Source organism: Chiloscyllium punctatum, chromosome 7 (assembly GCF_047496795.1).
Source record: "Chiloscyllium punctatum isolate Juve2018m chromosome 7, sChiPun1.3, whole genome shotgun sequence".
Lineage (NCBI taxonomy): Eukaryota > Metazoa > Chordata > Chondrichthyes > Orectolobiformes > Hemiscylliidae > Chiloscyllium > Chiloscyllium punctatum.
The window spans coordinates 85,647,787-85,674,885 of record NC_092745.1 but is presented as its reverse complement, the minus strand read 5'-3'; the positions used below and the strand labels follow the sequence as shown (position 1 = coordinate 85,674,885).

The window sequence follows — 27,099 nt, the reverse complement described above, 5'->3', positions numbered from 1 at the left end:
TTTAATCTTGTTCTGAAAATAATAGTTGTGGTTTATGGTTAGAACTTAATCCAATATGCTGAAATAAGCCACTTACAAGGACATGTCTTTTTTCACACAATGAGTGCCTAGGATCTGGGATGCACTACTTAAGTATACGATGGAGGCAGAGTCAACTCATGCAATCAAGAAGGAATTGGTTTGTTATCAGGGAGGGATGAATGTGCAGGATTACTGGGAGAAGTTGGGAGTGGGACTAGATAGGTTGTTCCAAAGGAGATCCAACGCTGACATGAGAAACCAAATGGCTTTCTTTGGTGTTATAACAATTCTGTGAGGTATGCCAACCTGGCTAATTTGGTAAAACTGTTTTGTCTGGGCCAGAAGTTCGCCTCAATCTCAACTCCAAGGCTTCAGCACAGTTTTGTTGACTGAATGCAATCCTTTTGGAGAACACTTTAAATTGCACAGTTTGTCTGTTGATAAGTACAGATCATGCAATGGATTCATGGCACTATGCAAAGAGCAAGGAATTGTTTTGATGACTAAGGTAAATTTCTCTATAACCATTACACTAAAATCTGGAAATTTAGTTCAACGATAAAATTTTACAAATTTCATTTGGCTGTAAAGCACTTTGGAATGTCTAGAGGCTGGGACAACCTTTGTACAAAAGCAAACAGCTCCACTTGCAGTTTGCAGGAACTTTCTGGACACAAATTAGCTTCGATATATGGTTACATAATAACTTTGATTCATTTTAGCTATAATTAATTACAGCAAATATCATTTGCAAATTCTTTCTACTGCTTATTACAACTTCCTTTTTAATCACTGAATAATATCTCGAATGACATTTTGATGTTTGCATAAATATACTTTTGTCTATTAAGCTGACTGTGAGCAATATAAGCTCTTATGGAAGAGATAAACAATTGAAATCCCACACGAATCAAGAGAATTGCAAATGTGAAAAAAAATACAGTAATAAGAGACTAGGTGATGGGGAGCCAGAAAGGCATCAACTGGTCTTTGTCTGCAACATTGCACATAACTTTCATCAAATTTAGCTTGCTTGTTCAGCTAATGCTGACATGTTCTGCCACTTGAACTATTCTGCCACTATGTTGCTATCAACAGTTTGCCATTCAGGCACATTCACAGAATGGGTAACAGAAAAAAAAATCTTATGTATTTTAATTATAATGCTGCATACTTTCTGAGTACCCCATTCCTTACATATGTACCTTTGATAGAAATCAATTTACAAAACATTGTGGAAGACAGAATTTTTAACTCCCATGTTTTGGCATAGATGGTTACACGTTCTGACAGGATCTGAGCTGATTTGCTTCATACTTACTCAGGTTCTTCTGCTCGATTGTCAGATGCTGAGTTAAAGTTGGAACCAGTTGACAAATTTTCAAGCTGACTTGCAATAGCAGTGATATTTGTGTCAGCTATGACCTGAAAGTAAACAAAAGGACTCAACTTGTTTTCAAGCAATAAAGACAAATGACTGAAAAAAGTGGATGAAAGCATCATCTACAAGAAGCAGTTCAATTCTTAAATTAGGTAATTCTTGGTAATATCACTCAACTTGCCAGAACACCTGATTTGGCATCAAAAAATCATGACTTGGTTATCGACTATTTGGGCTATCTGCCACTTAATCTTTATTGCTGTCAAAGATGTTAAAAGGAGAGACTTACACTTCTGAGCATTAAAGATACCCAAAATGCTTCAAATGAGAAACTGAATGCTATGGAATGATGTACAATATACACAGAATGAATATTAAATAAGCTACACATGGCATTTTTACATCTTCACATGGAGTCATAGAGCTGTACAGCATGGAAACAAACCCTTCAGTCCAATTCTTCGATGCCAACTAGATATCCTAAATTAATCATTTGCCAGTATTTGGCCAATATCCCTCTAAATCCTTCCTGTTCATATACCCATCCAGATGCCTTTTAAATTTTGTAATTGTACCAGCCTCCATCACTTCCTCTGGCACCTCATTCCATAAATGCACCACCCTCTGTGTGAAAAAGTTGCCCCTTTTAAATCCTTCTCCTCTCACCTTAACACTCTCTAGTTTTGAACTCCTCCACCCTGGGTGAAAAGACCTTGGCTATTCAACCTATCCAGGTCCCTCATGATGTTATAAACTTCAATAAGGTTACCTCTCAACCTCTGATGCTCCAGGAAAAATAGCCCAAGTCTATTTAGCCTCTCCCTACAGCTCGAACCCTCCAATCCTGGCAACATCTTTGTAAATCTCTTCCGAATCCTTTCAGGTTTCACAACATCCTTTCTATAGCAGGGAGACGAGAACTGCACACAGTATTCCAAAAATGGTCTAACCAATGTCCTGTACAGCTGCAACATGACCTCTCAACTCCTCTACTCAATGCACTGACCAATAAAGGCAAGTATGCCAGACACCTTCTTTGCTATCCCATCTACCTGTGATTCCACTTTCAAGGAACTATTCACCTTGAAAATTATTTTCTGATTTAATTTTTATCAGTGAAAATTGCAGCATTACAAGAAAGTTTTGAGTGTAAATTGGAATCAACTTATTTATTGTATTATTTCACCGATTACTCTTGCATAATTATTCAGTGATTTAATAAAATATCAACTTTACAGATATAAAAGAATGGAAAGTCTTTTATTTACTATATGATGAAAAATAATTTGATACACAAAATACTTAATTCACATTAATATCTCAACCAAGACCAGTAATTTATTTTGATGCATACGAAATTCAAAATTCTGTTATTTACTAAAAGAATGTAACAACAAGATTCCATGGCTTGCCAAAGAAGAACTTTGACAATACAAGAGTATTGGGTGGAAACCTTTGCTAGTTGGAGTTACATCTAGCACAAAGGAAAATGGTCGTGATTTTTGGAGGTCAGTCATCTCAGCATCAAGACTTCTCTGCAGGTAGTGTCCTAGGCTAAACTGTCTCCAGCTTCATCATCAATGGCCTTCCCTCCATCATTTGTTGGAGGTTTGTTTGAGGGTGAGTTGGAGGTTTGGATTAGGAATTGGCTGGCTGGAAGAAGACAGAGGGTAGTAGTTGATGGTAAAGGTTCATCTTGGAGTGCAGTTACTAGCGGTGTTCCACAATGATCTGTTTTGGGACCATTGCTGTTTGTCATTTTTATAAATGACCTGGAGGAGGGGCTAGAAGGTTGGGTGAGCAGGTTTGCGGATGATACGAAAGTCGGTGGAGTTGTTGACAGTGAGGAAGGATGTGTCAGGTTACAGCAGGATATAGATAAGCTGTAGAGCTGGGCAGAAAGGTGGCAAATGGAGTTCAATGTAGCTAAGTGTGAGGTGATTCACTTTGGTAAGAGTAATAAAAAGATGGGGTACTGGGATAATTGTCGGATACTTGGTAGTGTGGATGAGCAGAGGGATCTTGGTGTCCATGTACACAGATCTTTGAAGGTTGCCACCCAGGTAAATAGTGCAATGAAGAAGGCATATGGCATACTGGCTTTTATTGGTAGAGGAATTGAGTTCCGGAGTCCTGAGGTCATGTTACAGTTGTATAAGACTCTGGTGCGGCCGCATCTGGAGTATTGTGTGCAGTTTTGGTCGTCATACTATAGGAAGGATGTGGAGGCACTGGAATGGGTGCAGAGGAGGTTTACCAGGATGTTGCCTGGTATGGTAGGAAGATCGTATGAGGAAAGGCTGAGGCACTTGGGGCTGTTTTCATTGGAGAAAAGAAGGTTTAGGGGTGACTTGATAGAGGTGTACAAGATGATTTAGGGGTTTAGATAGGGTTGACCATGAGAACCTTTTTCCACGTATGGAGTCAGCTATTGCGAGGGGGCATAGCTTTAAATTAAGGGGTGGTAGGTATAGGACAGATGTTAGGGGTAGATTCTTTACTCAGCGAGTCGTGAGTTCATGGAATGCCCTGCCAGTAGCAGTGGTGGACTCTCCCTCTTTATGGGCATTTAAACGGGCATTGGATAGACATATGGAGGATAGTGGGTTAGGTGGGCTTGGATCGGCGCAACATCAAGGGCCAAAGGGCCTGTACTGCGCTGTATTCTTCTATGTTCTATTACATCAGATGAGGGGATGTTTGATGATGATTACACAATGGTTAGCACCATTTGTGACTACAAAGCACCATATATACAAACATTCACTTCCTTCACTTACAATGCACAGTAGAATAATTTGTACCATCTATAAGACACATTGCAGAAATTCACCAAGGTTCCCAAGACAGCACCATCCAAATACACAATCACTTCTATTTAGAAGGACAAGAGCAGCAGATACATGGGAATTCCACAATCTGCAAGTTTCCCTCTCTCCCATTCGGACTTGGAAATATATAGCTTTCCATCACTGTTGTTGGGTCAAAATCTTGGAAATCCCTCCCTGACAGCATTAGGGTAGGACCTACATGAAAAGGACTGCAACAGTGCAAGAAGACAGCTTCCCACAATCTTCTCAAGAGTAACTAGGAATGGGCAATAAATGCTCCATTTACCAAAGCCCACATTTAATAAGTGAATTAAAAAAAAATGAATTTCTGCTCAGAGCTTTGTATAAGAGCAATGATCAAACTGGGGTCATGGAGATCGTATGCCCTTCTTAACCTTCCACCCATTAAAACTTATTTGACAAAAAAACACTAATGCATTTTCAGGTGTGTCCAAATCCTGTCAATTGAAACTTCATAACAAAAATAAGTGTTCATAAACTCTACCTCGTAGTGTTTCTGCACTTCCAGTCATTGGACCCTGATACCAACGCACATGGTTCTGTGTTTACATTGTTGAAATTACTGCCTTATTCTGATTACTTAATCTCTGACCCCAGACAACATGTGTCTATAATTCTGTTGTCAGGATGAATGAGAGCCAATTTTGTCGATATGGATGTAAGGAGCCAAGAAACAAATACCAGCTTCTTGTTGAGCTGAACTACAGAATCAATACATGAAAAATGTCTTATGCTTCTCAGAGAATGTATCTACTTTCACACTGCAGTTAGCAACTGGTCTGTTAGCACATTGGTTGAGATCAAGCCCTTCATCTTTCTGGAAGATCTTTATGTTTACCAAATCATGTTAGAGGCAAAATAATCACAATGACATTAGTAAAAGTTTGAGCAACATGAATGAATTATTTTTTTTAATCACATGTATTTTACAGTGAGAAAAACAGTAAAAAATATAGTGAAAGGCTTTTCCACTGTCGCCAAGATCCAGCGCCATTTTGAAGAATAAAAAAAAGAAATATATATCTTAAACAGAGTCCATCAGTCCTGAGCCATCTTATCATCAACAATGCCTGTGCCACCATCCCTCCACCATTGCCTCACCGCTGTCTACACTAGACCCAATCAGTGTTGAAGTCACCACTTTTCAGGCACCAACTTTCACCACTTGGCCGATTCTCCTCTGCCACTGCCTCATTGTCGCCTGTACTCCAATGTCCGAGCATCAACATCCCAGCTCTATACCTGTACCAGCTTAAACTGTTCACCAACAAAATGAATTCACCAGAAACTTTTAATTTGGATCATTTTATTTAAAAAGTGAACCAATATCCTAAAAACAAAAACACTGCAACCTTGACATTTAACTTCAGACTGAAGGCTGATATTTTTCTTTAAGCAAATACTAAAAAAAAAGGCTGCAGATTTCCCATGCCACTCATCGCGCGTTCTTCCCAATAGCTCTTTCTTAGAAGATATTTGTCAGATTAGAATCCTGTGAATTGCTTTGGGCATTGTGTATCTTAAAGGTGAAGAGTCTATTGACACTACACTGTCAACTGATGAAGTGTAAGTGTGGCTTCAATGTAACGCTCTTATTTAAAAAAAACAAAAGGAGACAAAAAAAACTGGTATCAAAAGGCCACTTAACTTAACATCTGTCTATGACAAAATGTTAAGAAACAATAAAGGATGTAATAGTAAAGAATTTAGAAACACAGTATGGCTTCATGATGGGATATCGTGTCTAACAAATTTATCAGCATTCTTTGAGGAACTAACAGGTAAAATCGATATAAAGGTGGCCCAATAAATGGAATATATTTGGATTTCCAAAAGGCGTTTGCTAAGGTACAACACAAAATGCCATACAGTAAGATAAAGAGGCCACAATGTTGGCGATAGTACTTTAACAAGGATAGAGGATTACCTAACTAAAAGATGACAAAGAGTCGGAATAAAGGAAGCATTTTCAAGGATGGCAACATGTCACTGGTGGGTGTCACATGTATCAGAAATGCGGTCACAATTATTTACAACACGGACATGTGATGACGGATATGAATCTATCACTACCAGTTTGCCAATTAAACAAAAATAGGTGCAAAGACATGTGAGTCTACAGAAGGTTATAGAGAGGGTAAATGAGTGGGCGAAAACTTGAGAGATGGAATACAATATGGGAAAATGTGAAGTTATGCACTTTGGTAGGAAGAATAGAACAGAGAAAGACTATAGAAAGCTGCAGCACAGCAAAATTTGGGGGTCCTTGTCCATCAATCACAAAAAGCTAGCATCCAAGTTCAGGGGTTAATAGGGAGATGAATGGATAGTTAGGCTTTATTTCAAAGGGAACAAAGTGTAAAAAAAAAACAAGGTTCTGCACCAACTATACAAAGCACAAGTCAAACCTCATGTGGAATACTGCGAACAGTTTTAGTCCCATTAACTAAGGAAAGATATACTGGGAATTGGATGTAGCCCAGTGAAGTTTCAGTTGATTCTAGGCAAGAATGGATTTTCTCATGAGGACAGGTTGAAAAGATTAGGCTTGTACTCAATAACAATAAGAGGAAACCTTATTGAAATATATAAAATTCTCAGAGGCTTAACACAGTAGATGCAGAGAGGCTTGTTCTCCTCCTGTGAGAGTCTAGCATCAGAGGGCATAATCTCAGAGTAAGGGGTCACCCAACTAAGACAGATATAAAGAGGACATTCTTTTCTCTCAGAGGGTAGTGAATCTATGGCATTTTTTTAAAACTGCAGAGGCCTGTACAGGCTGGATTGCTCAGCAGTTTTGAAGGCTGAGATAGAGAGATCTTTAATCAGTAAGGGCATCAAGGAATATGGGGAAAAGGTAGACTCAAGGATTTTCATATCAGCCATGATCTTATTGAATGGTGGAGCAGACTTAAGGGGCTGAATGACCTACTTATTTTCCCATGTCTTATAGCCTTCAGTTGTCCAGCAAACCAAAGACAGGTAAACCTATCTACAGTGTGCATTTTAAGAATTTCCATGAAACAAAACCTATGAACTTCTGATAAAACAAGGTTGTTCCTTCAGTAAGATGCAGTGAGATAAGCATAGAACACAGAAAATTATAGCACAGGATTAGGCCATTCGGTCCATCAGGTCTGTGCCAACTACAACACCATTCTACACTAATCCCATTTGTCTGCACAAAGTCCGTATCCCTCTACTCCCTGCCTGTTCCTCATCTGCCTCTTAAATCTTGTAATTCGATGTGCTTCTACCACTTCCCTGGCAGCACGCTCTAGGCACCCATCAGCTTCTGCATCAAAAATTTATTTTGCACATCTCATTTAAGGTGTTCCCCTCTCACTTTCAACTTTTGCCCCCTAATATTTGACATTTCCATCCCTGGAAAAAAGACTCAGACCCTATCCATGCCTCTCAAAATTTTATTTGCTTCTATCAGGTTGCCCTCAGCCTCTGGTGTTCTAGTCCAAACTCTTTACATAGCTAAATACATTCCAATCCTGGCAACATCCTAGCAACTTCTTTTGCACGCTCTCCAAAACCTCCACATCCTTCATATAGAGTAGTAACCAGAATTGCACACCATCTTCCAAATGTGGGCTAACTAAAATTTTGTACAGCTGCAACATTACTTGCCAACTTTAGTGCTCTGAATGATGGAAGCAAGCATACTGTATGCCCTCATTACCACCTTATGTTGCCACTTGTATCTTGGCAACAGTGGAAAAGCCTTTCACTTTTTTTAACTATTTTTCTCACTGTAAAATACATGCGATTAAAAAAGTCATTCACTCATGTTGCTCAAACTTATATTAATAGTCATTGTGATTGTTTTGCCTCTAGTATGATTTGGTAAACATAAAGATCTTCCTGTGGAGGCAGTTAAATAGCAATCATAGATATAATAATATTATAAATGTTGATAAATTCAGGAACCTGTATCAATCAATGGGGAAAATCAACAATGGAATCGCTGGGACCTTGTGGATTTCCTTCCCTGTACCATATACTCTTTCCCACTGCAGAGATATTTCTCCTGAGGCAGGACTACTTTGGGGAACAATCCTGAAATGGATCTCTCTTCCTGCCACACTTCACTAAAATGCAGACTATTCTTTCTGTCTGCAAACCTCAAATCTGATTCTGATTGTGCATTCATGAAACGGACTGGGAATGCGCAAAGATAATTGAAGTTCTATGTTATGTGAATTTCATAGTACCAGTAATAATAATGAGTTTGCACATGCATACATTCAACAATTCTAACCATGACTTCAAAGCAGCTATCAGTGATCTTGCACAGTTTTGCCACTTTCAAGCTGCATTGGTAATCTTCCCCAATGTCAGCTGAAGATCCACAGAAGCCAAAAATATAAACACTGCCTGTCAGTCCCAGCACTGTCAATCCAGTGTGGCATAAGGCATTCATCTCTTATGGTGGGGCTTGATGAGATTAGAGACATAGTACAGTACTGCTGGTTTCTGTTACAATGCCAGTACTAAAGCTGAATTTGGTGTAATAGCAAATGCCCTGTCATATCATAATTTATGCACATTATTTAATTAAATTCACCTTATATTGCATAATTTCTTCCCCTCTCCAAAATTACTGGGAGCAGCTCATTTTCACACTAACGTAGAGGCTTGCACAACTAGACTATACACAAGTTTTGCTACAATTACATGTGTACACAATGGCATACTCTCTGGGGTTGACAGTGAGATCACCATCATTCAGTTGTATCTATTTTATTTTGATATGTGGTCAAGAGATAAAGAAAGATATCCTACACAAAAGCACTACACTGTTTCAGAGTGGCACTGTACTACAAATACCAATATCACATTTATACTCTTACATGGCACAGTAGCTCAGTGGTTAGCACTGCTGCCTCACTGCGCTAGGGACCTGGGTTCAATTCAACCCTCAGGCTTCCTGTGTGTAGTTTACACATTCTCTTCATGCCTGCGTGAATTTACTCCAGTTTCTTATCACGGTCCAAAAATGAGCAGGTTGGGTGAATTGGTTGTGCTAAATTGCTCACAGTGTCCTGGGATGTGTAGGCTGTGTGGATTAGCCATGGGAAATGTAGGGGTGGGATACTCTTTGGAGGTCAGTGTGGACTAACTGGACTAAATGGCCTGTCCAACAGTGTAGGAATTCTAAATAAATTATCTGTAGTGTAAACAAAGTTTAAAGCTCTCAACCCCACTATTATCACCACCTCAAGAAAATTTACTTATTTTCCAGCCACGGATGAGAGATATATGAGAGACTGTTCATCACAAATAATCGACAATAAAATGTGAGTGAAATACTTGCAGTTCAGTAAAAACAACAGATATACAAGTAAATTACTGCTGGACACATTAACCTTTACAAAATGTTCATTAAACTTCTATGCTATTTATCACAAAGGTGTTTTGCCAAGAAATAAAGGAAATTAAATATGAACAGAAGCTAAGCCATGGTGGGGTGTTTGGAGATACAATTAAAACCTGGTTAGAAAGAATGCCTTTAAAATTAGATGGAGCAATGAAGAGATGGAAGGGCTTAGGAGGAACAGAAAGTATATGAGAGGAAACTGGTATTTTCCAGTCGTGGGGTGGAATATGGATAGGATGGTCAGGAGCTACAGTTGGATAAGAGGTTCCGAATGGGAATATGTCTGAAGGAAACTGCTAAGATTAGATGGGTTAAGGATGTAAAATGAATTCAAAATCAATACAGAGATGTCAATGTGCAGAAATTATGCAGGATAGGTTTTTGGATGAATCAAATTTATGGAGCATGACATGGGGGAAGTAGCAAATCAAACTATTGGAGAGATTGAGTGCGCTGTTCAGTAAAATGTGAATAATTACGGTGGTGAGCTTCCTCAAAGCTCACAATTGTGGGATCTGAACAGGACTCACAATTGTGATGTGATTCTGCAAGATTTAGGATGGGAAGGAAACTGCAGGGGATGGGCACAATTGAAATGTGGAGCTTATTCAAAGAACAGCTACTGCGTGTCCCTGAAGTATGTACCTGTCAGGCAGAGAGGAAGTGGTCGAGGGAGGGAGCTGTGGTTTACTGAAGTGCTTGAATCTCCTGTCATGAGGAAGAAGACTTATGTTAGGATGAGACATGAAGGCTCATTTAGGGCGCTTGGGAGTTACAAGTTAGCCATTAAAGATCTAAAGAGAGAGCTAAGAAGATCCAGGATGGGGCCACTCAAAGTCATTGGCAGTTAGGATCAAGGAAAACCCTAAAGCTTTCTCTAGGTATTTCAGGAATAAAAGAATGACTAGAGAAAGATAAGGCCAATCAAGAATAATAGTGGGAAGTTGTACGTGTAATCTGAGGAGATGGGGAAGCAATAATGAATATTTTTCGTCATTATTCACACTGGAAAAAGACAATGTTGTCAAGGAGAATACTGAGATACAGGCTACTAGACGAGATGGAATTGAGGTTCACAAGGAGGAGGTGTTAGCTATTCTGGAAAGTGTGAAAATAGGTAAGTCCTCTGGGCCAGATGGGATTTATCCTAGTATTCTCTGGGAAGCTAGGGAGGAGATTTCCGAGCCTTTGGCTTTGATCTTTGTGTCATCCTTGTCTTAAGGAATAGAGTCAGAAGACTGGAGGGTAGTAGATGTTGCCCCCTTGTTCGAGAGGGGGAGGAGCGATGTAATTATAAACCAGTATGCCTTACTTCAGTTGTGGGTAAAGTGTTTGGAAAAGCTTTTAAGAGATAGGATTTATAATCATCTAGAGAGGAATAAGTTGATTAGGAATAGTCAACATGGTGTTGTGAAGGATAGGTTTGCCTCACAAACCCTATTGAGTTCTTTAAGATGGTGACCAAACAGATGGATAAGAGGAAAGTGGTTGATGTGGTGCATATGGATTTCATTAAGGCATTTGGTAAGGTTCCACATGGTAGGTTATTGCACAAAATACGGAGCATGGGATTGAGGGTGATTTAGCGGTTTGGATCAGAAATTGGCTAGCTGAAAGAAGACAGAGGGTGATGATTGATAGGAAATGTTCATCCTGGAGTTCAGTTACTAGTGCTGTACTAGAAGGATCTGTTTTGAGGCCACTGTCATTTACCATTTTTATAAATGACCTAGATGAGGGCATAGAAGGATGGGTTAGTAAATTTGCAGATGGCACTAAGGTTGGTGTGAAGACCTAAAATCTGGATTTAGCAGTTGTCAGGATTAACCATATTTATGCATGCCTTTACTAACCACAAAATGGCTTCTTAATGCAAAGCAATATTACAAAATGGCTTCAGGTTGCAAATTAACACTATGTTTAAAATGGCTTCTCACCCTGCTAAAAGCTGCATTCCTGCCTTGCTGAGCTAACTGAATCAAAAGATAAAGCAGACAATGGACCCTTCACAGTATGGAATTAATTAAGCTAGATAGGACATTACTAACCATCCCAGTTAACCTTGAAATGCAAGTGCGAAGAGATAAATATGTAATAAACAACTTTGTTTTCCAGAAGATATCATTGGGTTAACCTGCTGTCCATTATGTCATTTTTTTTACATTTTATTGGATTTATTCTGTAATTAAGATTATACTATTTCTTAAGAAACATACAAATTGCCTTTGTTCTAATTCAAATTGCGCAGTTTCTCGAACTTACACAGAAGCTTTTAACCTCTGTGTTGCTGGACAAACTTGTGCCCAGTTTCGTAATAAACTGTGAAATCTTGATGAAACAGACCACATTCCTGTTGATTATTTGACCGAATGCAGAACCGAGAGACCCCGCCTGAGGTTCAAGATCTTCAGATGGAGTTGTGGATAGTGCTAAAGGAATGTTGCAAGTTACAGAGGGACATAGATAAACTGCAGAGCTGGCTGAGAGGTGGCAAATGGAGTTTAATGCACAAAAGTGTGAGGTGATTCACTTTAAAAGAAGCAACAGGAATAAAGAGTACTGGGCTAATGGTAAGATTTTTAGTAGTGTAGATGAGCAGAGAAATCTTGGTGTCCATATACACAGATCCCTGAAAGTTGCCACCCAGATTGATAGGGTTGTTAAGAAGGCATATGGTGTATTAGCTTTTATTGGTTAAGGGATTGAGTTTCGGAGCCATGAGGTCATGCTGCAGCTGTACAAAACTCTGTTGCGGCTGCACTTGGAGTACTGCATACAGTTCTGGTGTCCGGATTATAGAAAGGATGTGGAAACTGTGGAAATGGTGCGGAGGAGATTTACTAGGATGTTGCTTGGTATGGCAGAAAGGTCTTATGAGGAAAGGCTGAGGGACTTGAGCCTGTTTTTGTTCGAGAGAAGGTTGAGAGGTGACTTAATTGAGGCATAAGTTAATCAGAGGTTTAGATCATGTAGACAGTGAGAGTCTTTTTCCTCAGATGATAATGTCTAGCATGAGGGTTCATAGCTTTAAATTGAGGACGATAGATATAGGATAGGTGTCAGAGGTAGTTTTTTTTAACTCAGAGAGTAGTAGGGGTGTGGAACTCACTGTCTGCAACAGTAGCAGACTTGTCAACTTTAAGAGCATTTAAGTGGTCATTGGATAAACATATGGGTGAAAATGGAATAGGGTAAGTTAGATAGGCTTCAGGGTGGTTCCACAGGTCAGTGCAACATCAAGGGCTGAAGGGTCTGGACTGAGCTGTAATTTTCTATGTTTTACCAGTCTCGTCCAAATTCAACAAGAGACCAAGACAACTGAGTTGGGACTAGAATTTATGTCAAGTATTGAAAAAAAGAGTTTTGGTTGTTTAACAGTAGTTCTTTTCCCCACATGATACATGTAAAATATCCTGTTAAGTTTTAAAAAATACAACTTACACAAACAAAATTTGGAAATCAAATATTAACACCAGTAAATAAATGATTGAGTAAATGCAATTAACATTGTCAGGATTAACCTAGAATGATTTTTATTTGTTTATTTTTGATTTCAGAAATATGATCCCCAAGAGACTGACAATAAGAGACAATATAGAATTAGTATGTAAAGGGTAAAAATGTTTTTCAATGGGCAAAGAGGTTGCTTTTAGCAGATCTGTGTGGTTTGTACACAACACAGTCGACAAACACCCTCAGCCTTTCCTTATCTCAATACTACACCTGCTATACAAACAGATTAAATCATGCAATAAGCAAGCAAGCCTGCAGACACTGGGTTTAGAAGGTGGTAATTGCTCCCTAGAGACCCTAATCTTTAGTTAACACAGCATTTAAAAATTCTTTTAACATCCTATTGAAGAGAGACAGATAATCAACCTACATTCTCGTCATTTGCATGAATAAATGCATTATCTGACCTTCTGGTTTGGATATGGCTAGAATGCTGATAACAAATATGTGTTGTTAACTAATGACAAGCTACTGTGGATTATCTACGAAACACATACACTTCAGAACAATTGTAGAAAATTTTAAATGCTGCACAAACACTCCTGATTAAAGTCATGTAAAACATATGACTGTAGCTTTGCTCTAAAGACCTGTAGAAACATTGTACAGGGTGCTCTGCAGCTTTGTTCATTTAACCTTATACTAATGTGCTGACATCAGTGGGCTCCCCTGCCCCATGAGTTTTACTAATGTGAAAAATGTAACTTTATCCCATTACTCTCACTTCCTTAACAAGCAATGTTAAGGATATTATTCTTCAATAATCATACTAGTAGTACGAGGCTGGCACACCATTCTGCAGACAGAAAAAGTGTTTTGTATATCTATGATTGTTCACAAGTGAGAACACAACTTATTGTTATCCAAATGCTGGCTGAATTTAATGCCAGGAAAGACTGTCTGAGTGAATAGGTGGGTGGGTGTTTGGTTGAGTGGTTTAGTGAGTGAGTGGCTAGTTGAGTAAATTAATTTATTAGGTTGGTGGGAATAGGAGTGAGTGGCTGAGTGGAAGAGTGAATGGTTGGGCAAGAGAACGGGTGAGCTCACGAGTAAGCAAGTGAGTGAGGGGGTCCGTGAGTGGGTGAAAAAGTCAGTGAAAGGACTGATCAGTAGCAGGGAGGATGGATGGATGAGTAGGTGAATGGTGAGTTGTCGGGAAGTTAGGAAGGTGGGGGTGAGTGACTGAGTCAGCAGGAGGTAGGAGGGTGGGTGGGTGGATGAGTTGGCAGGAGGGTGGGGGTGGGTAGGAGGTTGAAAGTGTGAGTGAGATAGTTGGATGGAAGGTTTGTCTGGAGTGGGTGAGTTTGAGTCAATGAGAGTGAGTCAATGGACGCTTGGTCAGCGGGAGGGCACGCAATTCCATTGGCTTAGCCAGATTACTCCGTTGGACCCTGAAGGCAATTGAGTGGGCTGGAATGGGAGTTGTGAACAGGGGAATGGTAGCCTGGGCCAGATTGGCCAGGCAGCCTTCGGGAATCATAGGACATGTGTGCATTAAATACCTGAGCCACCACTAAATTTCAGTGAGCTCAGGGATAATCAATGTCAAGTGCTTCATAAGGAACATCATGGCATCAAACGGCCAGTGGATGGAATTCCCATCTCAGGGTCTTCTTGCTTTAAGTGGGGACAGTTTTTTTTTGCCCATTGTCAAGATTTATCAAGAATATTCTGCTTGGATGAAATCTGGAAGGTCTGCAGAAATTATAGAAGCAATAAAGACAGGGGCTTCAATAAGGAAATGCAAAATGTGGGTGCAGCAGGAATTTTATCAGTGAGAAATTCTAGTTTTGACTGCCATTGAATAAGTATCTTTGCACTTTTCATTGTCTCAATATATTTGGCATAGATTTCACTAAGAGCATGCATATATTAAATCACTTACTTAAGTGGCAATTTAATTTGTGTCTGTTTCCTGAGTCTCCATAATTGCATTTGCCATTGCTTCTACTATAAAATTCTATACAGTCACCAGAAAATTATCTAATGGAACAGATTGTTAACTTACATATGTTATTAAATTGAACACAACATATGCTTGCATTGCTATTTGTTGCATTGCTGTCCTATGAAGGTTTTACTGAAAATACCATTACAACTAATCAAGCTCAAACCAAGGTTTTCTATTATTTTCAAATACAGTTGTTACTTGCAAAGCTTTATCAAACAAATAATAGGATGTTTCATCAATAATGGATTTTTAAAGCGATTTCATTTCTAGTCTATTATTATGAGACATACCATATACATTTTAAAAAATGCAGCCCGCTACATTATTTTTGCTGTGTTTGCATTTAAATCATTAAAGGAGAAGCTCAGCTGCTATTACTATTGACTTTTTGATAAAAAAACTACAAGACCTCATTGAAGAGCAAGAAAAACGCATCTTGGGGCCAAAAGGCATTATTGTTCAAGTGTCATGGTTACACTTGTTAGAATTCATACAAGCGTGCACATGATCATTAGGACTGTGATGTGGGTGGCACTGAACATCTAGATACCAATAGATCTAAAAATTGCCAAATCCTGAGAGATTCACACAAACTGGAATCCTTATCCCCTCTTTGACGTGGTAATGTTTGCCAGCAGTACTCAACAGCTTTTGAATGAGAGTTATCTGCTGGATGCAGCTGCTAGTGCCGTTATCTCAGTACCTGAAGGATAATGCTTCCGTAGGCATTCTTCAACAGATTAACTGCTTCCGCATGAGACAGTCCGTCCAAGGGTTGGCCATTAATGCTGACAATCCGATCCCCAACCTAATATTAAAAAAGCTAATTAATTGCAAGTGAAATTAATTTCAAGTGGGAAATTAACACTTTCAGAACAGGAAAACAACATCTTGCACATTCTAAATTGGATAAAACACCTATTTGTTAACAAGTTTTATTGTAATTGTTTATCTACATTAAAAGAAAGCTCTTTCTGAATTAAGCATGTGATAAAATGTCTTCCAGTCATGAGCATACATAATGACAATAATTTCCCAAACTATACTGCCAGAAAGTAAGGCTGTGTATTTCAGAAGTCTGCAAAGGAAAACCTTGTTTCTAAAATTAATTTAAGACAAACTGCTCTGAAGATAAGATTCCATAACCACTCAAATTCAATGATTTGTTTTAATCCATTTAAAGTCACTGTAAGTGCAAAGAAGTTCATCAAAAGCTCTTTATATCAAAATTGGCAGTGATCACATTAGCAAAAGGTCACAACAGTAATATACAGCATGATCTATAACTGTACAACATCTGTCTTAACAGCTAAATATCTGCTGTGTAACATTTCTTAAATACGCAAAAACAAATAAGAGGTGCGTACTTTTATTGCATCTGAGAACTATATGAGCAATCAATCAGAAGGATATGGGCGACAGAAGCCTGATGGATCAGGATCTTGCTCCAGCTACATTGACTTGCGACTTCCAAGGCATTACCTTTCTGCAGTATACTTAGACAATGTCTGCAAAAGGTACAGCCCAGCCTAACATTCTAACGGTGCAAAATGGGGCCCTCCTGGCATTATGCCTGATTTTTCTGCTCATCAGCCTATTAAGACTGAAAGCCTGCCATTGGGGTTTTTGCTAGCATTTTGCAAAAAGTTCTGGGTGAAATTCAAAAAGGATAAGGAAATAATAGGTACTGTAATTTTTTTAGGATATTGCCCTCCCCCAGGATCTTTGGTCCTCGGGTTATCTGGTGCTGCAACTTAAGAAAAACAGATGGAGGCCTCTTATACTGCAGCTGGCTTCTCGATCTGTTTATCCTATACCGAACCCCATCTTAATGCATTGCTACGATGGGGAATGCAACTGGACCAGTAAACAGGTTGGTTGTCAAATAAATTCTGAGGTATTCTAACTTTCACTGTATTAACAGATAGCACTTTTCATCCCATGTTTTGGTATGATATCAGATCTCCACAGTTTATTATTTTAACTGGACATAACAGCATATTTTGAGAATAGTAGGTATTAGTCTGCTGAATCACATGATGGACGTAGCAAACTACTTTGCTGAAATATCCTCAACATTGTACAGGAATATAATTTTTAAAATTTGCTCCAACTAGGGGAATAATTAGCTACCTTTTCCGAAAAGCATTTAGTAGTTTTGAACTCTTGATTTTGAACTCAGCCACATTAGGGAGATTTAAACAATCCATGGATAAGGACATGGATGATTATGGGATAGTGTAGGGGAACGAGCTGAGAATAGTTCACAGGTCGGTGCAACATCGAGGGCCAAAGGGCCTGTTCTGCGCTGTATTGTTTGTTGTTCTATGTCTACCTGTAGTTCTTCACCACCAGTTCCTCTTTACTTTTGCATTCTGGTCTTGTCTTTTTGTATGACTGTGAAGTTGACCATTCCAGAGGAAACAGTGCTGAGGAACATAGCCAATACAGGGGAACCTTGATTATTCGGCATTTGATTAACCGAATTTTGCATTATCCAAACAAGATTGCAAGGTCCCGATGGTTGGCTAACTATGTTAACCGGATTCGATTAACCAAACAAAATACTCCCTGTCCGTGTCCTTCGGATAATCGAGGTCACTCTGTACATTAGTCATGCATTTCCTCATTTTGCTTCAATTTGACCATAATAACTATGCTGGAAGTGTGCCAGAAACTGTGTATACCATTGCATAAAGCATCTATGCACAGAATATTTATTGACAGATTTTCATCCTCTACTATGAGAAGTTCTGTCATCACCAGGTGCATGACTAACAACTGGCAAGATTGCAAAATGTGAGATTTGAGGCTGCCCAGGAGATTTGTTTTACAAATTGCTGCCATGAGCCATTGTTTAGTATTTAGCTCAAAATGATAAAATGCTATCTGCGTAAAGTAATGGAAAATATGGGCCCAGATCTTCCAGTTAGTGGCAACATTGTGCGCATTGTCACTGCCCATTGAAGAGTTGTTGATTAAAGAATGGACAGAAAGACTTAAAGAAGCTGCAGAATGCAACATAACTTTGATAGGAGATAATAATTTGTTTATAAATGCATATTCTCATTTAGTATTTCAGTATGAAGATGCCCAAGACTTTATCACTGTCCCAAACAGAACTGCCTTTTGAAACTGGATAAAGAAGAAATGGGCCTGTGTAGCCTCTCCAATGCAAGTCCAGTGGGTACAAGAGAATCAAAGGGAGGATTGGACAAGTCCTCTTTTGCATAGCAATGGCGACTGTTTTCAGATTTTGTTTTTGAGAAATAAATGGGCGGGTGGAGCGATGAGTGAGGGAGTGAGTAAGAAAGTGGGTGAACAAGCTGGCAGGTATTATGGTTGAATGGGCAGTGAGGGTGGCAGGGTAATCAGCTGGAGTGAGCAGATGGTTAGAGTCAGGTTGAGTGGGCTGGGCAGTCAGGTGTGGAATATTTGGATGAGGTGAGTAATTTCATTGGATGAGTGATGGGTCAGGAGGGGATTATTGTTGGGGAGAAGGGGTGTTGGGGAAGGGGTGTAATTGGTTGGTTGTGCTGCTCAGTTCAGTTAGGTTGCTAATTTCTGAGTCAATTTATTTATTCATCAGTGTATCATTTTCTATGTAAGTATCCAAGTAAGTCTCATATTTCTGGCCTAGGTATCCAACATAGAATTCAGTGTTAGAGACATTTGTGGGCAGCTGTCAGCCTGCTGGAAGTTCAAATTTTCTGGGAAATCACAACACATGCACATGTCAGGACTTCAAAAGCGTCACAATAGATTTTGCTCCTCTGAATATTGGCCATGGTTTTAAAATGTATTAGGATTTCTTATTTGGTTTGCTATTTTAAATTTCAAGTTAAATTCCTGCTTAAAGTGGTGACAAAATTTGCTTTTTCAGCCTTGCAGAGCCACTGAACTGTGGTCAGTTACTTGTGCACAGGAAAGAAGAGAAACTAAATGCAAAAACATCCTTTAGCACTTTGCTGCAACATTTTTAGGGGAATATTTTGAGGAGTACAGATGTCAGTTGCCTTTAAGACTTAGAGATGGTGCGGATGGTTAAGGTGGAGAAAGATGCAATGAAAAACAAAAATTTAGTTTAACTTACTAGTATTAGTTATATGAAGAACGACTTCTTTTTAGAAACCTGCTGCCAGACTAATTTGAAAAAAAAAATGAAACTAAAGAATGAGCAAAGAAAATGCTCAACTGGCTTAAGTCTGGGTTGAAATAAAATAAAATAATTATGGCCAAGTGTTCATATTCACTACTAAAAAATAAACCTACACCAACGTTTGCTGGATGAAGTGCTTTTATTGTAAATAATTGGCTTTTATGATGTAATTCAGTGCCAGGTCAAGGACGCCACCTGTTGTCTGTTGATGTCCATATCCCAAGTTATTTATTTGCATGGCTTAACTATGCCCTGCATCAGTTCTTTATGCTTGTTCCTTTGTGACACTCACAGGTCTATTCTCATCGATATTGATAACATTGTAATCAACTTGCGCATTACTCTCTAAGTAACAGATGGAGTTTGCCTGAAACTTAAAGGGATTCATAAAACTAGTGGAGTCGTCAGCAAAGAGTGATAAATAAAGAATGTGGGAAGTCACTTATGTAAAGAGAGTAAGAATGGAAGAGAAGAATAATTTTATTAACGGAAATAAACAAAGAATGAGCCATTGATTAATACATGGACAGAAAGACCATGTATGGAAATTACAAAATGAAACACAGCTTTGACAGGAGATTATAACTTATTCACAAATGCATGTTATTGTTCAGTATCTGAGTTTGAAGACGCCCGAAGCAATACCAAATTATTCATTTAAATATTTAAGAAGAGAGATCAGGAGGTGGGTAACATTTACAACAAGATCATCAATGGAATGGACATGCTGAAAACAACAGTTAATTCTAGATGGATTAATGTTTTTAAAGAAAATTCTGAGAGTTGACAACAGTAAGCACATGGTTGCGATATCTATATATGATACGCAGATGGGAAATTCAGGCAAAAGCTACATGAGTAAAAGTAATACCAGTCTTAATTATGTTTAAAGTGGAGAAATCAGAGTGAAACTAAATAAGGTCATGCTGGGAATTGCCCACTTTCCTTGAAAGTGAGCATACTTAGCACTTCTTTATACATTGCCTTTACACTCAAATAAAAAAAATAAATGTTGCATAAGTTTGAATTGTGGTAAATTAACCAGCTTAAAGAAGTGAAAGAAGTTGAAGAAACCTTCATCAGTCAAATAAGTCAATTGCATGTTGGAAGAAGCTAGATTTCTGGGATGGCAAGCCTTGTCTCTTCATACTAGCTTATACTTCTAAATAGGAATGACAGACGTGTTTGAACAATACACTAATTATTAAGAAAGTAACATTTTAATTGAAAGTTTAACAAACAAAAATTGAATCAATTTTTAAATGTATTAAAAGTAGCTGTTTTGCTTCCAGAATCAGTTGGTGTTCCTGAATGACAGCAAGGCTTTTATAATGTAGCATTCTGTAGCAAAATATCCAGCATCAGAAATGAATGATGCATTGCATTAACTGCTGCAGATTTGCAAAAAAGACAAATGCCACCTTGTTGGCTCACCTTTAGCTTTTGTGTGCGTGCTGCCACTCCACTGGCTTGAATCATGGCAATGAAGATAGGCACATCACCTAGAGGACTCCCTTTTCCTCCTGCAATGCTAATTCCCAATGGATCACTTGGTCCCTGTGATAAAGGTAAATAATCCTGTGAATAATTCAGCAAAAGATAGTTTGAACTGGAAAACAAATCACCCTGTACCTATCTTCCAAGATGCATTGGAACCTAGGTAAGCTTATCCAAACATACACAGTACTCTCTCTGAGTTACTCTCTCTGAGAAATTGGGTCTAATTTAAGGTATGAGCTGTTTCACACAGAGTAAGCTCTGTTAGCAAATTCTAAGCTGAGTCTGTCTGCGTGACATTAAACACAGCAAAAATGCGTGATTCGATAAATAGAGTCTGAGGAGTGTATAGCATGTAAAAAGACCCTTCAGTCCAACTCGTGCATGCCAACCAGATATCCTAAATTAATCTAGTCCCTTTGCCAGCATTTGGCCCATATGCCTCGGAACTCTTTCTATTCATCTACCCATCCAGATTTCTTTTAAATATTGTAATTGTACCAGCCTCCACCACTTCCTCTGGCAGCTCATTCTATACATGCACCAACTATTCATGTCCCTCATGATTTTATAAACCTTTCTAAGGTCACTCCTCAGCCTCCGACACTCCAAGGAAAATTGCCCCAGCCTATTCAGTCTCTCCCTATAGCTCAAATCCTCTAACCCTGGCAACATCCTTGTAAATCTTTTCTGAACCTTTTCGAGCTTCACAACATCTTTATGATAGAAGGGAGACCAGAATTGCACACACTATTCTCAAAGTGGCCTAATCAATGTCCTATACAGCTGCAACATGACCTCTAAACACAGTGCTCTGACCGAATAAACATGCCAAACACCTTCGTCACTATCCCATCTACCTGCAATTCTACTTTCAAGGAACTATGAACCTGCACTCCAAGGTCTCTTTGTTCAGCAACATTCCCCAGGACCTTACCATTAAGTGTATAACTCCTGCCTTGATTTGCCTTTCCAAAATGCAGTACGTCACATTTATCTAAATTAAACTCCGCCTACCACTCCTTGGCCCAATTTCCCATCTGATCAAGATCCCGTTATAATCTGATATAACCTTCTTCACTGTCCACTACACCTCTAATTTCGGCATCATCTGCAAACTTACTAACTATACTTATCACTTGCATCATTTCACCGATGTCAATTTTACTTCCCTTCAGGCCATGAGTTTTGCTTCAGAAAATGATTCACGATTTTTGAAACTTGGGAGTCACATCAGCATTAGCTTCCTCTGTGAAAACAGTTTTAGGTTCAAAGCATAACTTCTGTTTAATAATTAACATAGAGTAAATAAAAATAATAGGTCTCAGCTGCAAGGGTCCACTAGATTTCATTATAAGCAATGACAACAAAAGTGTTGAGTTTTGTAGTTGTTATAACAAGTTCAGCGAGATGGACTTCATAGAATACGGGTTCCTTGATTGGGGCTGTTAACCTGGTCCAATCAGGGAGCCCTAGCTGTCAGATAATAACAGTAATGTCAGACATCCTGTTCACTCAAGCTGGATCAGTGACAATAACTCTTCACGTGTAAATAAAGAGTAACTTGATTTTTAGTCATGAGTCACATTATTGAGTTGCAAATCTTTGGCAAAAAAATGTAAACTAAAAGCTGCAAAATAAGTCGTCTAATGTGATTGCATAAAGAACCAGTAATGTACCCTTCTTGCATCTGCTCTCTGCCTTTTCTCTTTATCATTTCTTCTTATCAACTATGGCTATCTCTAAATTCACAGTACCGGTGATAGCCTACAAAAACAACAGGCTCCAAAGTTTAAATGTAGGTGTTCATTTGCTCACTGAATTCCAAAGGCTAGAAAAAAAAGTCACAAATTAAAGTGCGACAGTAAATAAACAATGCTGATAGGGCACAACAGGTGAGCATCTGTAAAGTAAATATAAAAGATAAATTTCAGTTATAGAAGTACCAAATAAGAAATTGGTGGTGGCTGAAAGATAAATAAGGCTCAGTGCTAAGATTGACAGATTCAATTTTTGTTGGAGTGAGGACACTAATGTGCAAGTGAGTCCTGCAATTTCTTAGATGTAAGTATCATAAAAGGCAGATAATTTCTGGGGAACTATCATCTCATGAATCTCCACTGTTCTCATTCCTACTTCTCCTACAATTTCTCCTATCCCTCACCCTAGTACTGTTTGTCGTGAGCTCTTCTGGATGTAGGTTTGCTCGCTGAGCTAGAAGGTTCGTTTTCAGATGTTTCATCACCATACTAGGTAACATCTTCAGTGAGCCTCCAGATGAAGCACTGCTGGTGTAGCCTGCTTTCTATATATATGTTAGGTTTCCTTGGGTTGGTGATGTCATTTCCTGTGGTGCGTCATTTCCTATGGTGATATCATTTCCTGGTCTTTTTCTCAGAGGATGGTAAATGGGATCCGTCAATATGTTTGTTGATAGAGTTCTGATTGGAATGCTATGCTTCTAGGAATTCTCGTGTGTGTCTCTATTTGGCTTGTCCTAGGATGGATGTGTTGTCCCAGTCGAAGTGGTGTCCTTCCTCATCTGTATGTAAGGATACGAGTGAGCGCGTGTCATGTTCATCTATCCTGGTGGCTAGCTTTCTGCCTGTTTGTCCAATGTAGTGTTTGTTACTATCTTGCAAAGTATTTTGTAAAGAACATTAGTTTTGCTTGTTCTCTGTATAGGGTCTTTCAAGTTCATTAGCTGCTGCTTTAGTGTGTTAGTGGGTTTGTGGGCTACCATGCTGCCAACAGGTCCGAGTAGTCTGGCAGCCATTTCCGAGATGTCTTTGATGTTGGGGAGAGTGGCTGGGGTTTCTGGGCATATTTTGTCTGCTTGTTTGGGTTTGTTGCTGAGAAATCGGCAGACTGCGTTCATTGGGTACCCACTCTTTTTGAATACACAGTATAGGAGATTTTCCTCTGCTCTTCGTAGTCCCTCTGTGCTGCAGTGTGTGGTGGCTCATTGAAGTAATGTTCTAATGCAGCTTCGTTTGCAGATGTTGGGATGATTGCTTCTGTAGTTCAATATTTGGTCTGTATGTGTTGTTTTCCTGTAGACGCTGGTTTGGAGTCCCCCATTGACTGCTCGCTCTACTACAACATCTAGGAATGGCAGTTTGTTGTTGTTTTCCTCCTCTTCAGTGAATTTTATGCCAGTAAGGGTATTATTGATGGTCTTGAAGGTTTCCTCTAATTGGCTTTGTTTAGTGATGAGGTGTCATCCACTTAGTGGACCCAAAGTTTGGGTTGGATGGTTGGCAGAGCTCTTTGTCTCTAAGAACCCTGATATTGGAGATCGCATGGGTGCTCCGTTGGGTTGGATGGTTGGCAGAGCCGTTTGTTCGAATCTGAGCTCTAATCAATTCGAGTCAGAGTTGTGAGCTCTGACCATGCTTACTAATCTCTCCTCTGGTAATTTTATCTCTGACGTTTCTGACGACAATGGATCATTGCCTATGTATTTTAAATAGTACATAATAGATTGCACTTACCCTTGTTATTTCCACAGTTCTTAGTCCTGTATCTGAACCTGAAAATTTCAAAGTGAGATTAAACTCATTATCAAATGTTATTAGTTGCATTTTGTTAACTGATACTGATAGTAAATTGTTATATTTTTCCAAAAGTTCAGAAACTACAAAATAGTGTTAAAAATTGTGTTGAGCAGAAAGATTATAATTCCACGTTTGCAAAATGTGTATTACTGTTTCATAGTAGTTTATGCAATGTGCAATCATATTATCTTTTTGTACACATTAAAATAAAGTATTCAGATGCCACAGAGCAGAGAACAAACAGACTTTACTTGTGATACTTACAATTTTTAAAAACTAATATTTTCCCCACTATTGTTTCTCTCTCATCTTCCTTTGAAGAGTAAATACATTGGGCTGACTTTTACCAAAATTTGGCTAAATGTCAAATTTAGGGAGGTTCATGAAAGGTGTTCATTGGGTACCCATGAGCTCACTGTGAGCTCTAGCAAGTTATCTTACACAAATGTCTGCAGCTTACGTTATTTTGCATGCACGGTGTCACTATGACACCCTGTTTGTGCAATTGTGTACTCACTAGCAGTGGGGATACTTGCCACTGTTGGTAATTCCTGGGATTCCAGCTGCAAGTCATTGTTTTGTCTCTCAGCTATTAGTAAGATTAATTTGTAACTTAGAATGACGTGGTCAAGCAATTTGGGCTATGATTTTTAGTCAACACAGCAGTCTAATGTGTAAAGTCCACATTGCATTTTGCGATAATAGAAGACATGCACTATGCAGAAATCTGTTTCATTTGAAGGGCACTGCATTGCACAAAAATGCACAAAAATTCTCCTCAGAGAAAAGAAAAACTTGCTCTGCCTATTCTGCATGTGCAGCAGCCATTTTCATTCCCATTGTGCTTTTGGAATTTGGATGAGAATGGAAGGCAACACAGGTCTTGCTTCACAGAGTGAGTCACAAGCTCAGCCTCTCAGACTAGATTACTCTCCGAAACCTTCACGTTCTTTTCTTCCTTAGCCTTCCTGTCAACCCCATTGGCCTTGATCTTGCCCATATTCCCACTCAACCCATTTATTTGTCTGTTTATCTAACTACTTTACCCTATAGTGATAGTCATGCAGTGTACCCTTATTGAAGCCAGGGTGGTGGTGACCATTGATGAACCATTGCCCCTCCCAGGCTGTATCATCTCCAAACTTTATGTGTTGAGGTGTCCCACTTCACAACTATTGTCCCCTGTGCAACTCAGCATGCTGTTTTTAATCCTTGGAACTGAGATCACCAGCACCGTACCATACCAGTGATCACCAATAACCCATCCCCCTCCCCTTGATTTGTCATGGATAGACCCCTAGGCTGACTGTGGCCCACCTCTCCAACTGATTTGGAGAGAGACAGCCCCAACTAATGAAAAACTGGGCTCCTAACTGAATTCTAAGCTCTCTGACAGATGCACCATAACTCCCTGATCAGATTAAAATGGGCCACTCTAGTTGCCTTATGAGCTGCCTTATTGAACTGCTGCAGTTCAAAATTCCAAGTCAGGATCGTGAGTGGCTTGGAGGGAAACTTGCAGGTGGTAGCATTCCCTTGTATCTGCTGCCTTTCTCCTTCTTAAAGGAAGGGTCATTGATTTGGAAGATGCTGTTTAAGGAGCCTTTGTGAATTTTTGAGGTTCATCTTGTCGCTGCTATATACTGCTGGTACTAAGTGTCGGTAGTAGAGGGAGTAGATGTTTGTGAATGCAGTGCTAATCAAACAGACTGCTTTGTCCTGATGGAATCAAGCTTCTTGAGTGTTTTTGGAGTTGTACTCTTCCAGGCAAGTGGGGAGTATCCCATCACACTTCTGACTTATGCTTTGTAGATGGTAGGCAAGGCTTTGGGGAGTCAGGAGGTGTGTTATAAACTGCAGGACTCCTAGCCTCTGACCTGCTCCTGTAGCAACAATATTTATATGGCTACTCAGTTCAGTTTCTGGTCAATAAGAACCATCAGCATGTTGATAGTAGGGGTCTCAGTGATGGTAATGCCATTGAATGTCGAGTGGTAATGGTCAGATTAACTCTTACTGGAGATGGTCATTGCCTGACATTTTGTGTGACACCAACGTTTCTTGGCACTTTTTAGCCCAAGCCTTTTAAAGTCCAGGTCTTGCTGCATTTGAACATAGACAAAGTCTTTTCCCTGGGGTGGGGGAGTCCAGAATTAGAGGGCATAGATTTAGGGTGAGAGGGGAAAGATATAAAAAGAGACCTACGGGGCAACTACGGGTTTGGAGGGATGTGGGCCGGGTGCTGGCAGGTGGGACTAGATTGGGTTGGGATGTCTGGTCGGCATGGATGGGTGGGACCGAAGGGTCTGTTTCCATGCTGTACATCTCTATGACTACATGACTCTAGGCACCAATGGGATATAAATGCATGCAAATTGGCCTCTCACCACTCGCTAATTAGATTCTCATTTTGCTGTTCAAAACTGGGTCCTTTCTTGATGTCAAGAACCGAAATTTTCCCAAAACTTGCCACATTTTCCCAGCTGAATCACCATTACTCACATCATTTCAGGGCTGGGAAAATTCAGCCCATTCTGTTGAATGATTGCTGGCTGAATGGTTTATGCTCATTGTTCTCTTCAAATTAGTTGCATTAATTTTCAAATCAGTTACATTTATAACTATTAAAGTGATATCATGTCTACATTCTGGAAGTACTTGTGGAATTCAGACACTGCTTAATTGAAGAACAAAATGCAAACATTAAAATAACAATACAGATGACAATAAAGTTTTGCGAACTCTACTTTCTATTGCAAGTTTAAATTTATATTGAAAG

General features: G+C 39.2%; 1 protein-coding gene across 5 annotated transcripts in view; it reads right to left on the bottom strand.

Annotated features, from left to right (window-relative positions):
• patj (PATJ crumbs cell polarity complex component) overlaps positions 1-27,099 on the bottom strand; it is a 390,366-nt gene that overhangs the window by 6,412 nt on the left and 356,855 nt on the right. For all 5 annotated transcript variants that reach the window (XM_072574241.1, XM_072574240.1, XM_072574242.1 and 2 more), the window contains 4 exons: positions 24,258-24,295; positions 20,701-20,823; positions 15,811-15,915; positions 1,343-1,446 (listed from right to left, as the gene is read on the bottom strand). In XM_072574241.1, coding sequence (XP_072430342.1) covers positions 1,343-1,446; positions 15,811-15,915; positions 20,701-20,823; positions 24,258-24,295 — 370 coding nt within the window. The remainder of the gene's footprint in view (positions 1-1,342; positions 1,447-15,810; positions 15,916-20,700; positions 20,824-24,257; positions 24,296-27,099) is intronic.